At 37.2% G+C, this 13,617-nt stretch overlaps 1 protein-coding gene across 5 annotated transcripts in view; it reads right to left on the bottom strand.

Annotated features, from left to right (window-relative positions):
* Positions 1–13,617, bottom strand: part of WDR35 (WD repeat domain 35) — a 59,786-nt gene that overhangs the window by 11,791 nt on the left and 34,378 nt on the right. For all 5 annotated transcript variants that reach the window (XM_011281308.4, XM_011281307.4, XM_045054907.1 and 2 more), the window contains 5 exons: positions 13,328–13,381; positions 8,828–8,937; positions 7,897–8,107; positions 2,669–2,749; positions 55–191 (listed from right to left, as the gene is read on the bottom strand). In XM_011281308.4, coding sequence (XP_011279610.1) covers positions 55–191; positions 2,669–2,749; positions 7,897–8,107; positions 8,828–8,937; positions 13,328–13,381 — 593 coding nt within the window. The remainder of the gene's footprint in view (positions 1–54; positions 192–2,668; positions 2,750–7,896; positions 8,108–8,827; positions 8,938–13,327; positions 13,382–13,617) is intronic.

Below are 13,617 nucleotides of genomic sequence, written 5' to 3'. Positions count from 1 at the left end.
AGACTTTAAATGCATACACCAGACATTTTGGGAGGATTTTTTATTTTTAAATACCAAAGTCGGGGGTGTGGATTGTCCTCGATGAATTGAGATGCGTCTTCAATTCCAACTTTCTCAATCAATGCTCGACTATCTCGCAAGGACCGGATCTCAAAGTTAATTATATAATCCTTGTTTGGGTGTTCTGGATTCTAAAAATAGATGAAAAGAAATGCAAATACCTGCCGTTAGAGTATGTGTTTCTTTTTTACAGTAAAACACATGCACACACACAAACAACTGTATCATGTTGTAAACCAAAATGGGAAGAAAAGATATTCCAATGTGTGGGTCTTTGAGTTATCTGGAAAACGGCCACAATCCACAGGTGAAGTTCCTCCTGAGGTTACTAGGCTGCCCACAGGGAAAAGAGGACAGTGGAAGAAGGGTTGTCTCACAATCATACAGCCTTGTTTCCCTCAGCTTAACTCTCATGTTCCCAGGAGCTACTATTCTCTTCTCACCCAAAGTGCTGCAGAAAAGACATGTGCAGGGGCCTCTACCAGCTCACTCCTTAATCTACTCTCTCCTTGCCGGGGGGGGGGGGGATGAGACAGTTGTCCCCTGTGCTGTTGGGCAGCAGACAAGCAAATAAAAGAAAGAGCTAGTTTTCATTATCTCTTTCCTTTTGTTAATTTAGCTAGCTGACCCCTCCAAAATTTTTTTTTCTGAAGGCCAGTCTTGCAGGAAATAGCTAGCTAATGGCCAAGAAAATAAAACAGTTATAATGAACTCACCAATATCCCACATATTCCAAGTAAAGAAAAAGTGAAGCCCAGGAGAAAATTAGAGCCCCCTGCCCCCACATACAGAAAACAGCAATGGCTCCCAGAACTAAGCTGCATCTGGCCCTCCCCACCTGCAACTAAACCACTGTACTTAGAAACTGAAAAGTTCTCCCAGAAATCCCTGGCACAAAGTAGAAAGCAGTATGGAAAATGCATGAGGTTTGGATTCAAACAGATCTAAGCTTAGATCCTAATTCCTCAGCCTACTGGCTATGTAACAACTCTTTCTAAAACCTGCTGTACCCCCGTCCTGTGCCCACCCAGGAAGCCAAGGCCATCTTCCCCAAATATAAACCCAATCACATCACTCTCCTGCTTTACTCCCCCAGTGACTCCAGGAGGCAGTCCAAACTCCACAGAAGGCACACAAGGCCTCGTATGACTGGGGCCAACCTCCCCCACGACTGTTCCCCTTCAGTTCCGCCAGTGCTACCAATTACATACACCAGCTTTGAAGCCAGACGGCTTGGAGTGAAATCATTCACGTCTCTGCCTACTGCCAACTGGGTGTCACTGGCAAATGAGTTTCTCTCTCCAAGCCTCAGATTCTTCATCTGAACAAATGAAGATAATAATCAGACTGACTTCCTAGAATTGTGAGGATTAAATGAGATAACACGTATCAAACGTTTAGCACAATGCCAGCCTTGTACCACTCACGTGGTTCACAGTCTCAGAACTGTACCAGCGCTCTCTCCCACAGACCTCTGACAGACGCACCTGCCCACTGAACTGCGCCAGCCCCGCCCCTTTGCTGGTTGCTGAATTTCTTGTCTACCTCCCCAACCCCTCTACTTGAGGCCAGGAACTTGCCTTACTGACTGCCAATAAACATCTGCTGAGTCAGTGAACAGACAGACTTTTGGTAAATCATTTTACTCACGAAGAGCTTTCTCCACTAAAAATGAGGTCTGTGTATTATCTACCGGGCACGGTTGTAATGACAAATGAAGAATGACATGCAAGAAATGACAATTGAACACCTCCTATGAAGGCACTTTAGTGAATGTAAATTTAGTAAATTCCCTTCCTTTTCCTTTCGTATTCCTTCAGCTCTAGTGCTCCAATAAATTTCTCATGGGGGAAAAAAAAACAGGCTCATAAACAAAGGGCTTTAAAGGGCTACAATTTACATATCAAACCAAAACATGAAACCATGCTACAAATTGCAACTAACTTCAGAAATGTAAAACTCTATTAACCCAATTCCAAAACATATATGAAGTATACAGAAAAAAGTAAATGCTTTGTATAAAATGAAAGTAAAAATGTTTTTAATATATTCTTAGAGAAAGAAATTCTCAAAAGATAGTCAATGAAGGCCAAAGTAGGGGTTCAAAAAGATAGCTGGAATCAGAACTGGATTATTTTATAAAGCCTGAAAAAAAAATAGGAAGATAGTGGCCCTGCAAACAAAGTTACTCAAGTACCTGTCTTAGAGCTCAAAAGAACAAAGTAAATTAATTGTCAAGTATTTCTTCTCTTTGTTATTGACATAAAAACAATGACAACCACAACTAGCCACCATTTTTTGAGCTCTTGATCCAAACACTGTGGTAAGTGCTTTTCACAGATTACCTTATACAATAACAATCCTGTTAGATAGGAGCCATTATTATCCACATTTTATAGAGGAAAAAATTGAAAAAAATAATTGAGGCTTATAAACAAGAAAGGAAAATGAAGTTCAAAAAAGATGAAGGAACCTGTCTAAAAGTGGTACAAGTGACCAAGCAGGGTCAATCCACATTCCTAACAGGAACACCACACTGCCTGGGCATAAAATAAAACAAATCCCAGTCAAGCCAGCAACAAAAATACAATTGTTTTTTAAGAATTACCTTCAATATCTCATCCAAAAGAACAGATTTAATTTCTAAATCCTCAAAGATACAAATATATCCAGAAGTCTGAATGGGCTCCTTTAAAGATAAAGACAAATGTTATGCTTAATTGTACAAAATTTTCCTTCCTTTAACATATGACTTTGTATTTTATTTTCAACATTTTCAAACCAACAGAAAATTAGAAAGAATGTCATTAACATCCATATGTCCATCACCTAAATATTATTAACATTTTGCTAAATATGCTTCAGTCGATTTTTTGGATGAAGTCTTTTAAAGTAAATCAAGTAAAATGTATAGACATCATGACATTTCACCCCTAAATATTGCAGTACATATCTCTAAAAGATAAGGATGTTCTTTAAGTGGCCACATTACTATTATTACACCTCATATAATTAATATTAATTCCCTAATAGCATCTAACATCAGTCCAATTTTTCTCAATTAATCCAAAAATGCCTTATACCACTTGATAATTCTTACTCATGCAATGCAACATTAAATTGAATTCTTAATAAAACCAACCAACACTACAGTTGTATGTAAGTACATATATCAAAGAAATCTTACCCCATACTGCAAAGTCCATCCTCTATAAAATTAGCCAGAGAGCATTCCTGATAGATTTTCTACATAAGATTTAATTTGCCAAGATGTAAATACACAAGTCTGTTACAGGTCTGTCTCTTTTCTTAGTATTACGCAAGCTTATAGAAATAAAGTGTAGCAAATGCATATTATAATGTAAAGTAGCTGCCCTAAATCTCTAGTAGAAAAAGGAGATAAAATATTATATAAATAACAAGAAATAAACTCTCACTATACTTACTACCTCCAAGAGCACTATGAAAAGGATAAGATAATGTCTGGTAATGGAAATAATACCAGAATGTAATTTTTAATGTTTATTTATTTTTTGAGAAAGAGAAAGACTAAGCTGAGTCAGGGAGGGGCAGAGAGAGAGGGAGACACAGAATCCAAAACAGGCTCCAGGCTCTGAGCTGTCAGCACAGAGCCCGACACGGGACTCAAGCCCATGAACCGCAAGATCATGACATAAGCCAAAGTCGAACGTTCAACTGACTGAGCCACCCAGGCACCCCTGGAATGTGTTTTTAATATGTGTGTGTGTGTGTGTGTGTGTGTGTGTGTGTGTGTGTGATGAAATAGAAAGTTAAGCAAAATTCAAAGGAAATAATGTATCAAATTTATAACTCTGATACTTAGTTCTTCATGTGATAGAAACTACAGGAAGATACTTAAAAAGATGGAAATTAGAAGTAAAAATTGAATCAGATTTTTAAAAATTGAATCATATTTAGTTTTAGTATGTCAAGGTTTAAGAATGGGGCTCTGTGTGCACATTATATGCATTTGAGTCTTAAAGTGACATTTTCTCTTAAAAAGTAAAAATTGTTGGGGCACCTGGGTGGTTCAGATGCTTAAGCATCCGACTTTAGCTCAGGTCATGATCTCACCATTCATGAGTACAAGCACTATGTCCAGCTCTGTGCTGACAGCTCAGCCTGGACCCTGCTTCAGATTCTGTGTCTCCCTCTCCCTCTGCTGCCTCCCCTGTTCACGCTCTGTCTCTGTCTCTCAAAGATAAGTAAACATAAAAGAAATTTTTTTAAGTAAAAATTGTTGATTATATGAGAAAATTTTACCAAATTTCTTTATTTCCTCAAAAAAAGTTGTATTATGTAAAGGCAAGTATGAGCAATGATCACACAGAAAGAATCAAGGATAAAATTTAATTCAAGAATTAAGTATATAATAACATACTTCTTATAAATTATAGAGGCCTTTCATATATTTTAATTATTTGAATACAACATGTATCCAAATATACCTGTATAAAAATGTTTAAAATTGCTTTATTTTTGACTAGACAAAAAACAAAGCAAGGTAGCCAAAAAATAAAGTCATAAAAGATGATGTGTGGATAAAAAGTTATACCAAAAATAAAGAGAAAGGGAGAAAATAAAGATTGGAAGGAAGGTTAAAAACTAAGAGTTTCCAAAATAATCTATTATTGGCGCACAAGTAAATATGCAAATATATTTATATTATTCGGATTTTAAAAAGTCAACTTCTACTTGAATTATCTCATCTAATTCTCATTATTTTCCAAAATTCACTAGATATCCATCCATATTTCCATTGAATATGAAGTTTTAGACCAGTGGTCAACAAAAGCAGGATACACTCCCCTACTCAGTACATAAGAAATTTATTTTTATCAAGAAAGTACTTTAAACTCCACTAATCTATACTGTATTAAGTACTCTTACCCAGTACATACATCAGAAGGTCTCAGAACATGTACAGTATAACAGGTATCTTGAGCGCTTATCCATTTAATTGCAGCATACTGTGACATACCGAAGTTTGTATATACCTAGTTAAGCGGATTCAGGGATTACAGTCTCTAATTTTGAGCTAACTCTCATAAATTGGACAAGTGGTTTAAAAATCTCCCTGGAAAGAATACGTGAATGAAGTGGAATATTGGAATGCAAGCACAAGCAAACAAGACGAGGCAGAACAGTCACCCCCTTTACTCCTGGCACAAACTCTGGGGTTAGCCACATTAGAAAGTGAAAACAATCACATTCGAATCAGATCTGACAGAAAGTCAGCTAAACAATTGAAAATTATCAAGAAGACTATTTGAAACACAAGACTTTATGAAGTTAATAATTCAAGTGTGCACGATGCTCAGACACTAGCTAACGGCAGTGAGAACTACAGCACCCTGACATTTCAAAATAAAGTTCACTTCAGCCTGTTAAATGTATTTTTTCCTCATTCTTTCAGAATTTCTATTTTAGGGACATGATTCATAAAGTACTTGTATTAATATGGTAAGTCACGTATATCATTTCTAAATAAATAATTATGCATAGATGAAGATATGGGTTCAAAAATTTGGAAACTTCTTGTTTGGTAAAGAAGTGTATAAAAATGAGCTGAGTGGTAAAAATATGAGATATGAAAGGAATATGAATATGAAGTAGTACCAATGAAAGGGAAGATCCAAGAAAAAGACTAGAAAAGCTGAATTGGTACCTTTAGAGGGTCACTGGAGATAAAAATGACCAAGCAGGGAATATCAACATTAAATACTCATTTCCAAATTCTCAGAAAGTGTGCTTTATCAGTGAATTACAACTTCACACACAAATGGCACCCGTTTTTCATCTATAATCTGAAGAAAGGTTTACAACTTAAAGGAAGGCATGAATCTAGAATTCCTAACACTCAAATGGACAAAAATGGATTCAGCATTAACTGTCAAGTAACAGCTTATCTCCTGAATTGTAAAAGAATACTATGCCCTAAAGGAGCTCCAGTAAATCCTGTTTTAAAGAGTACGTCCTTACATAATCAGTGAATGAGCAGCCAAAGAAATGAACAGCAGAGTAACTAACCAATAACTAACCAAGCAGGGACAACAGCCAGCCAGTGTCCTCATGAATGGACAGAACAGCACAGCATGACTTATAAAGAAATCCAGTCAGTGGTGAGGTTGAAAGAAATCCATCTAGCTTTAAATCCAATAGAAATTGAACTACTTGCCAAGCCTGAAAATGACTCTAAGAAAGGAGGGGAGGGGAAGGCTATTCTGTTAAAACTACTCAAGAAGCACTTTGCACCAGGCCAAGACGTCCCCTGGTGCTAGACTGAGCGTGTGTGCTACACACACGTTACAAACAGCCAGGAACAACACTCGCCCAGGCATATGATTTCTGACTTAGAACGCATGGGGACACGGATGGAAAAAGGACCCTAACATTCAAAAAGTATTCTCCCATCCTCAAGGTTAGCCTGTGGTTACCTGTCAAATTTTTACACTTACTTTGTGGCAAGTGTCAAATTTCCCTTGGAGCCTTGAAAGAAGCCCCTGCTTACAAGTTAAATGCAGCAGCCCTGAATGCCTTTCCTTTAAACCCTACCCAGGGGCTAAAAATTACAAACAGCCTTAAAATTCCTGACAAAGCCTTTGAGAACAATTCACATGAGGTCATTTCCCAGCCCAAAGATCCTGAGTAGCACTAAAATGGGGAAATGTGAAAATAATTTGAGATATTAAAGGGACAGTGTAATAGTTTACCACTAAATAAATCACTCTAGAAGATTTTTGGCAGTTCAGTGGTCCAAGCATGCAATTTCTTTCCAAAAAGGAAACCGCAAACCCATACATCAATTAATGATATCTATCAACTTATTTATTATTATTTACATTTGTTGGGTGCAACAACCATACAGAAAATTCCCAACTGGAAACCATTAATTATTCAAAAATTACATAAAAATTTATCTCAATGATGCTTTGATTAGGCTACCACTCAAATTACAATGAATTTCCTAAACACAAATGCTAACAGTTGGTCCAGAGCAGACTGACAGGGAAGTTCCAAACTTAAAAATTAGTTGATGTGGGGCACCCCAGTGGCTCAGTCGGCTGAGTGTCCGACTCTTGACTTCAGCTCAAGTCATGATCTCACAGTTTGTAGGTTCGAGCCCTGTATCGGGATCTGCGCTGGCAGTGTGGAGCCTGCTTGGGATTCTCTCTCTGCCCCTCCCCTGCTCTGTCAAAATAAATAAACTTAAAAAAAAAAACAATTAGCTGATGTGAGCCACAAGTAGGAAATCAAAATATAACTTTAAAATTAGTGAGCAAGTGGCTTTCTGATACTCCAGAGAGGGCAGATTAATCAGTCCACACTTGCATATTCATAAAATCATCAGAGTGAGAAAGACCAGGATTAGTGGCTGATAGAGGTCATGTGAACATAAATAAGGAAGCACAGATTAAGGTGGACAGGGAGGCAAAGGAGAATAAAAGCCTACACTTTTTTGCTTAGGTTGTTTTAAGCAATTTTGGTAAATATTACTACTGATTTTCTTTTTTTCTTAACTTTGACAAGGAAAAAATAAAGACTATGTATTAGAGACCATGGTTCCATCTTTTAAAAAGTACAGATAAATGCTTAGGAAGTGCCTTTCAGAGAAAGCAGAGACTTTTTAAAGGATGAGTATTATTCCCACTTATGACCAAATATTTTACAAATCCACAGATATGTTTCTATTTATTTTCAGAAATTTACGCCTCCAACACCAACAAACCTCTTAAGGAAACAAAAGGGAAATAGCCAGGTTTTCACATCTGGCTCATTATTTATGTACTGCTAATGCTCATTTCTTGTGTTTACCTCAGGATCCAAGTTTCTGAAAACATACATTCTTGTCTTCTCCATCATCGCAAACAAATCTGGATTATCCTTGGCCCACTTCATATCCCAGACATCTTTACGCTCCAATTTTAACAACTCGCCAATGACCTGCTGTCCTGTGCTGTCTGTTACCCGAGCGTCCAAGTCAAAGAAAGTTAGAACTCCTGAGATATCTATGATAGCAAGACGACTACAAATATTGAAATTGGAGAAAGGAAACAAGATGGTAAAATGACAATCAGCAATCACGAATATAATTACCTATTACCCTTCTTGTGCAAAATCAGTTCATCCAAATCTGGGAAGAAGGCAGAAATGACTTTAAGGGGCACCTGGGTGGCTCAGTCGGTTAAGCATCCGACTTCGGCTCAGGTCATGATCTCATGGTTCGTGAGTCCCACATCAGGCTCTGTGCTGACAGCTCAGAGCCTGGAGCCTGCTTCAAATTCTGAGTCTCCCTCTCTCTCTGACCCTCCCCTGCTCATTCTCTGTCTGTCTGTCTCTCTCTCTCAAAAATAAGTAAACATTTTTTAAAAATTAATAGAAAAAGAAAAAAGAAATGGCTTTAAAAAAATAACTGGTTTTAAAAATTTCTTAAATTTGATAGAAGACATAGACTACTCTCCATTTTGCTTCCTTGTGAAGAAAAAGTATCCAAAGGAATTAAAGCAACTGGCACGCAAACAATTTAAAGTATTACACTTGAATTTCTATATTTTGCCAATTAGAGAAAAACATCTAAATACCGTATAATAAACATTTAAATATAAATATAGTACAGTAAAACCACACTGAACCATAAGACAAGTTTAAAACAAATACACATCTTTGTATTTATTACATAAATCCAACAATCCAAATTGATAACTTCTAAACCCAGCATCTATATGAAGAGAATTTTCAGACTTACCTAGAATTGCAATTCAAGGATAACTGGTAGGCTCGACAGTTAAGGGAATACTTTTGAATCAGACCAACATTAGGAAGACTGTATCTCTGAATGGTGCCAGATTCACGACCCTGTGGAAATTACTTTTGATTACTAAAGCATATTTACAAAATAACATTAAATTACAACTACAGGTCTCTCTATATGTTCATACATTTGTTTCCAAACCAAAGTGAATGTGTCATAACTAATTCCCAATTCTGATACTAAATCACGTTACCGAGTACATATTTATCTCCTAATTTAATTAAACCCCTTTAAAAGTGGTTGAAGGTGATGTAATTTTTTTTCATGCAGCATTCAAGAAAGAAGTCAGAAACTTAGCTGTTCAGTAATACATAACTCCTTATATCACAAGGAAGAAATAACAAGGGTGACTTACAGTTGTTGTCTAGGTTAATATTTAAGGTACATTAAAAGCTAAAATATAAAGCACTTATTGCATTAAATTTCACCATGAATGAAAAATCAATATAAGATCACCATATGAAACAGTGGTTTCTGAAAGTCCACGTTTTTATCCTATAGCCATCTACCTGATACTAGTTAGTGGCAAATGGAGATGATCAGAAGCAGTGATACAATGAGCATTAGTTTAAATGTGTTAGAATGGCTAAAATTAACTCAGGAAAAAACAGATGTGGTGAGGCTGCAGAGAAAGGGGAACTCTTTTGTGCTGCTGGTGGGAATGCAAACTGGTGCAGCCACTCTGGAAAACACTATGGAGGTTCCTCAAAAATTTTTTAAAGATTAAAAATAGAGCTACCCTACAACCCAGCAATTGCACTACTAGGTATTTATCCAAAGGATACAAAAAGACTGATTTTAAGGGACACATGCACCCCAATGTTTATAGCAGCGCTATCAACAATAGCCAATTATGGAAAGAGCCCAAATGTCCATCTACTGATGAATGGATAAAGTAGATGTGTTATAAGACTGACACTTCTCCTGGTCAGAAGGGGCCCACGGCCTGCCAGATGAGGTAGGTCAATAAACTGTTCTATGAATAGTGGAGAAAAAAAAAAAAAAAGATGTGGTGTATATATATACAATGGAATATTACCTGGTGATCAGAAAGACTAAAATCTTGCCATTTGCAACAATGTGGAGGTAACTAGAATGTATAAAGCTAAGCGAAATAAGTCAGTGAGAGAAAGACATTGCATGATTTGATTCATATGTGGAATTCAAGAAACACAACAGATATACATAAGGGTAGGGAAGGAAAATAAGATAAAAACAGAGAGGGAGGAAAACCGTAAGAGACTCTTAAATACAAAGAACAAACAGGGTTGATGGAGGAGGTTGGTGGGAGGTAGGCTAAGTGGGTGATGGCCATTAAAGAGGACACTTGTTGGAATGAGCACTGGGTGTTATATGTAAGTGATGAATCACTGGGTTCTACTCCCAAAACCACTATTACAATTATGTTAACTGACCTGGATTTAAATAAATTTTTGAAAAATTTTTTTGATATTTATTTTTGAAAGAGAGACAGAGTATGAGTGGGGGAGGGCAGAGGGACAAGGAGATACAGAATCTGAAGCAGGCTCCAGGTTCCGAGCTGTCAGCACAGAGCCCAACGCGAAGCTCGAACCCATGAACAGTGAGATCATGACCTGAGCCGAAGTCAGACACTCAACAGACTAAGCCACCCAGGTTCCCCTAAATAAAAATTTTTTAAAAAAGAATATAAATGAGGCTAGGCAGAAGCTTAGAACTGACACACCAAAAGCATGATCCTTAAAAGAGAAAACTGATACACCGGAATTCACAAAAATCAAAATTTTTTCTCTGTGAATGACCTTGTTAGGAGAAGAAAAAAGACAAAGTAAAAATTGGAAGAATATTTGCAAATCATGTACCTAACAAAGTGGGTATCTCTCTAGAATATGTAAGGAAGTCTCAAGACATAAAATATTACATTAAAAGCTGATTAAAGATTCCAAAAAATATGTTTAAAAATAAAACAGTCGGGAATGCAAGCTGGTGCAGCCACTCTGAAAAACAGTATGGAGGTTCCTCAAAAAAACTAAAAATAGAACTACCCTATGACCCAGCAATTGCACTACTAGGCATTTATCCAAGGGATACAGGTGTGCTGTTTCAAAGGGACACATGCGCCCCCATGTTTATAGCAGCACTATCAACAATAGCCAAATTATGGAAAGAGCCCAAATGTCCATCGATGGATGAATGGATAAAGAAGATGTTGGGGCGCGTGGGTGGCGCAGTCGGTTAAGCGTCCGACTTCAGCCAGGTCACGATCTCGCGGTCCGTGAGTTCGAGCCCCGCATCGGGCTCTGGGCTGATGGCTCAGAGCCTGGAGCCTGTTTCCGATTCTGTGTCTCCTTCTCTCTCTGCCCCTCCCCCGTTCATGCTCTGTCTCTCTCTGTCCCAAAAATAAATAAACGTTGAAAAAAAAAAAAATTAAAAAAAAAAAAAAAAAAAAGATGTGGTATATATATATATACAATGGAGTATTACTTGGCAATCAAAAAGAATGAAATCTTGCCATTTGCAACTATGTGGATGGAACTGGAGGGTATTATGCTAAGTGAAATTAGTCAGAGAAAGACAAAAATCACATGACTTCACTCATATGAGGACTTTAAGAGACAAAACAGATGAATCTAAGGGAAGGGAAACAAAAATAATATAAAAACAGGGAGGGGGACAAAACAGAAGAGACTCATAAATATGGAGAATAAACTGAGGGTTACTGGAGGGGTTGGGGGAGGGGCTATGGGCTAAATGGGTAAGGGGCACTAAAGAATCTACTCCTGAAATCATTGTTGCACTATATGCTAACTAATTTGGATGTAAATTTTTAAAAAATAAAAAATAAGGGGCACCTGGGTGGCTCAGTCGGTTAAGTGGCCGACTTCAGCTCAGGTCATGATCTCGCGGTCCGTGAGTTCGTGCCCCGCATCGGGCTCTGTGCTGACAGCTCAGAGCCTGGAGCCTGTTTCAGATTCTGTGTCTCCCTCTCTCTCTCTGACCCTCCCCCGTTCATGCTCTGTCTCTCTCTGTCTCAAAAATAAATAAATGTTAAAAAAAAAATTTTTTAAAAATAAAAAATTAAATTAAAAAAAAAGAATGCTCAAAAACAATAAAAATAAAAAATAAAAGAATAGAAGTTTCAGTGTAACTCTGTGCAAACTTAATGCTGACAGATCAATAGTTGGTATAACAGACAAGAGCGAACTCTGGTTTCCAAACCCTTCTGTTCCTCTGGCCATGGCAATGGGACAAAGCGGAAGGCTCGGCTCAGGCCATCTTTCCCTCTCCCCTTTTTAATCAGTGGAGCACTGCTTTTGCAGCGTGATTCTCAAGAGGGGCCTATCAGAAAGGGTGGAAGGAGGAGGGGGAGAATATTGTTTAGTGTATAAAAGGGAGGTATGGGTTTTGGAAGATTTACCATATTGGGGTAGGAAAAAAGATTTTGTTTTTGAAAAAGGGGGCCCTTTGGCTTTAAAGGTTTGAAAAAGTAATGATTCTAAAACCTTTTACATTTCAACAGTGAAATTTTAAATGCAGAAGATATTTTCTCCATTAAACTTTCTGGCTGGTATTAAAACCATTCAAGTGTGTATGTTATAGGTAGACTGTCATTTGGGAATTATGTCAATTTTCGTGATTGATATGAGTTGCATGTTATTTTATTTTTGCTAATGTCAGAAACACCACTAGCATAACCAAAAACCCCTGCCATTGAGCAAAGACTCTAAAAAGAAAAAAGAGGCTCCATAAGACAAACTGCTTCAAAAATACACCAAATTCACTTGATGAGGAAAAACAATAATACATTCTTAAGACTTTGTCCCCCCAAAAATTATCTAATGGCTAAAGAACATAACTAGAACTGTAAACATACACCACTAAGGCTATGTTTACACAACTGAAATTCAATGACTCCACCACCATTATATTAAAGTAAACATTTAGTTCTAAAATTAGTATTTTCAAATGCCAGAGCTCAAGAAAAGCCACCATTACATTCATTTTATTTGAAAAATTCAGCAAAAATTTGCCCTAGACTTTTTTTTTTTTTTTACTGGTTAGCAAACACACCACCTCTTCATTTTAAGTCTTATGAAAATAGCTGAGCCAAAGCACTTTCTCCAACACCAAATAGTGGGCCACATACAGAAGGAAGCTTTCTAAGACCTACTACCGCTATCCAATCCACTCGACACCTGCCAACCCTTGTGTGGCTCATGCAAGCCGGTGTCAAACTCTCCCCAGTTGGCCACTATTCTACTGCATTTATTAATAGTTATTTTTGCAAATAATTAACAATTTGTGAGGCAGTCTTCAAAAATTTCTTATTTACTACTTTGGGCTTAGAAAACTTGGTGCCCACAAGATGATATTCAAATCCAAAACATATTACTTTACTCTATTTTTATAATTTAAACAATTATTATTCATAAAATCAGTTTTTTAAGAACTTACCACGATCAGTGTCTTATCAGATGCAGTTATAGCACAAATTGGATCCCGGGTGCCCTAAAATAAATCAATTATTATTCTTTAACAAATATTTATTGAGTGACTAATCTGGTATAAGGTAGTATGCAATTCACTAAGAAGAATACTTCAATATATTTATTAACTTAAACATTCACTTACTGAGCACCTACTATGTGCAAGATGCTGAACTAAGCACTGAAGACCCTCGAATAAAATCTTTCCCCTCAGGGATTACTCAAAAGCCTACTGGGGAAGAAAGCGAGCTGAACACC

Source organism: Felis catus, chromosome A3, assembly GCF_018350175.1.
Source record: "Felis catus isolate Fca126 chromosome A3, F.catus_Fca126_mat1.0, whole genome shotgun sequence".
Taxonomy (NCBI): domain Eukaryota; kingdom Metazoa; phylum Chordata; class Mammalia; order Carnivora; family Felidae; genus Felis; species Felis catus.
The sequence above is the reverse complement of the archived record's forward strand: the minus strand, read 5'-3'. Positions and strand labels throughout refer to the sequence as shown.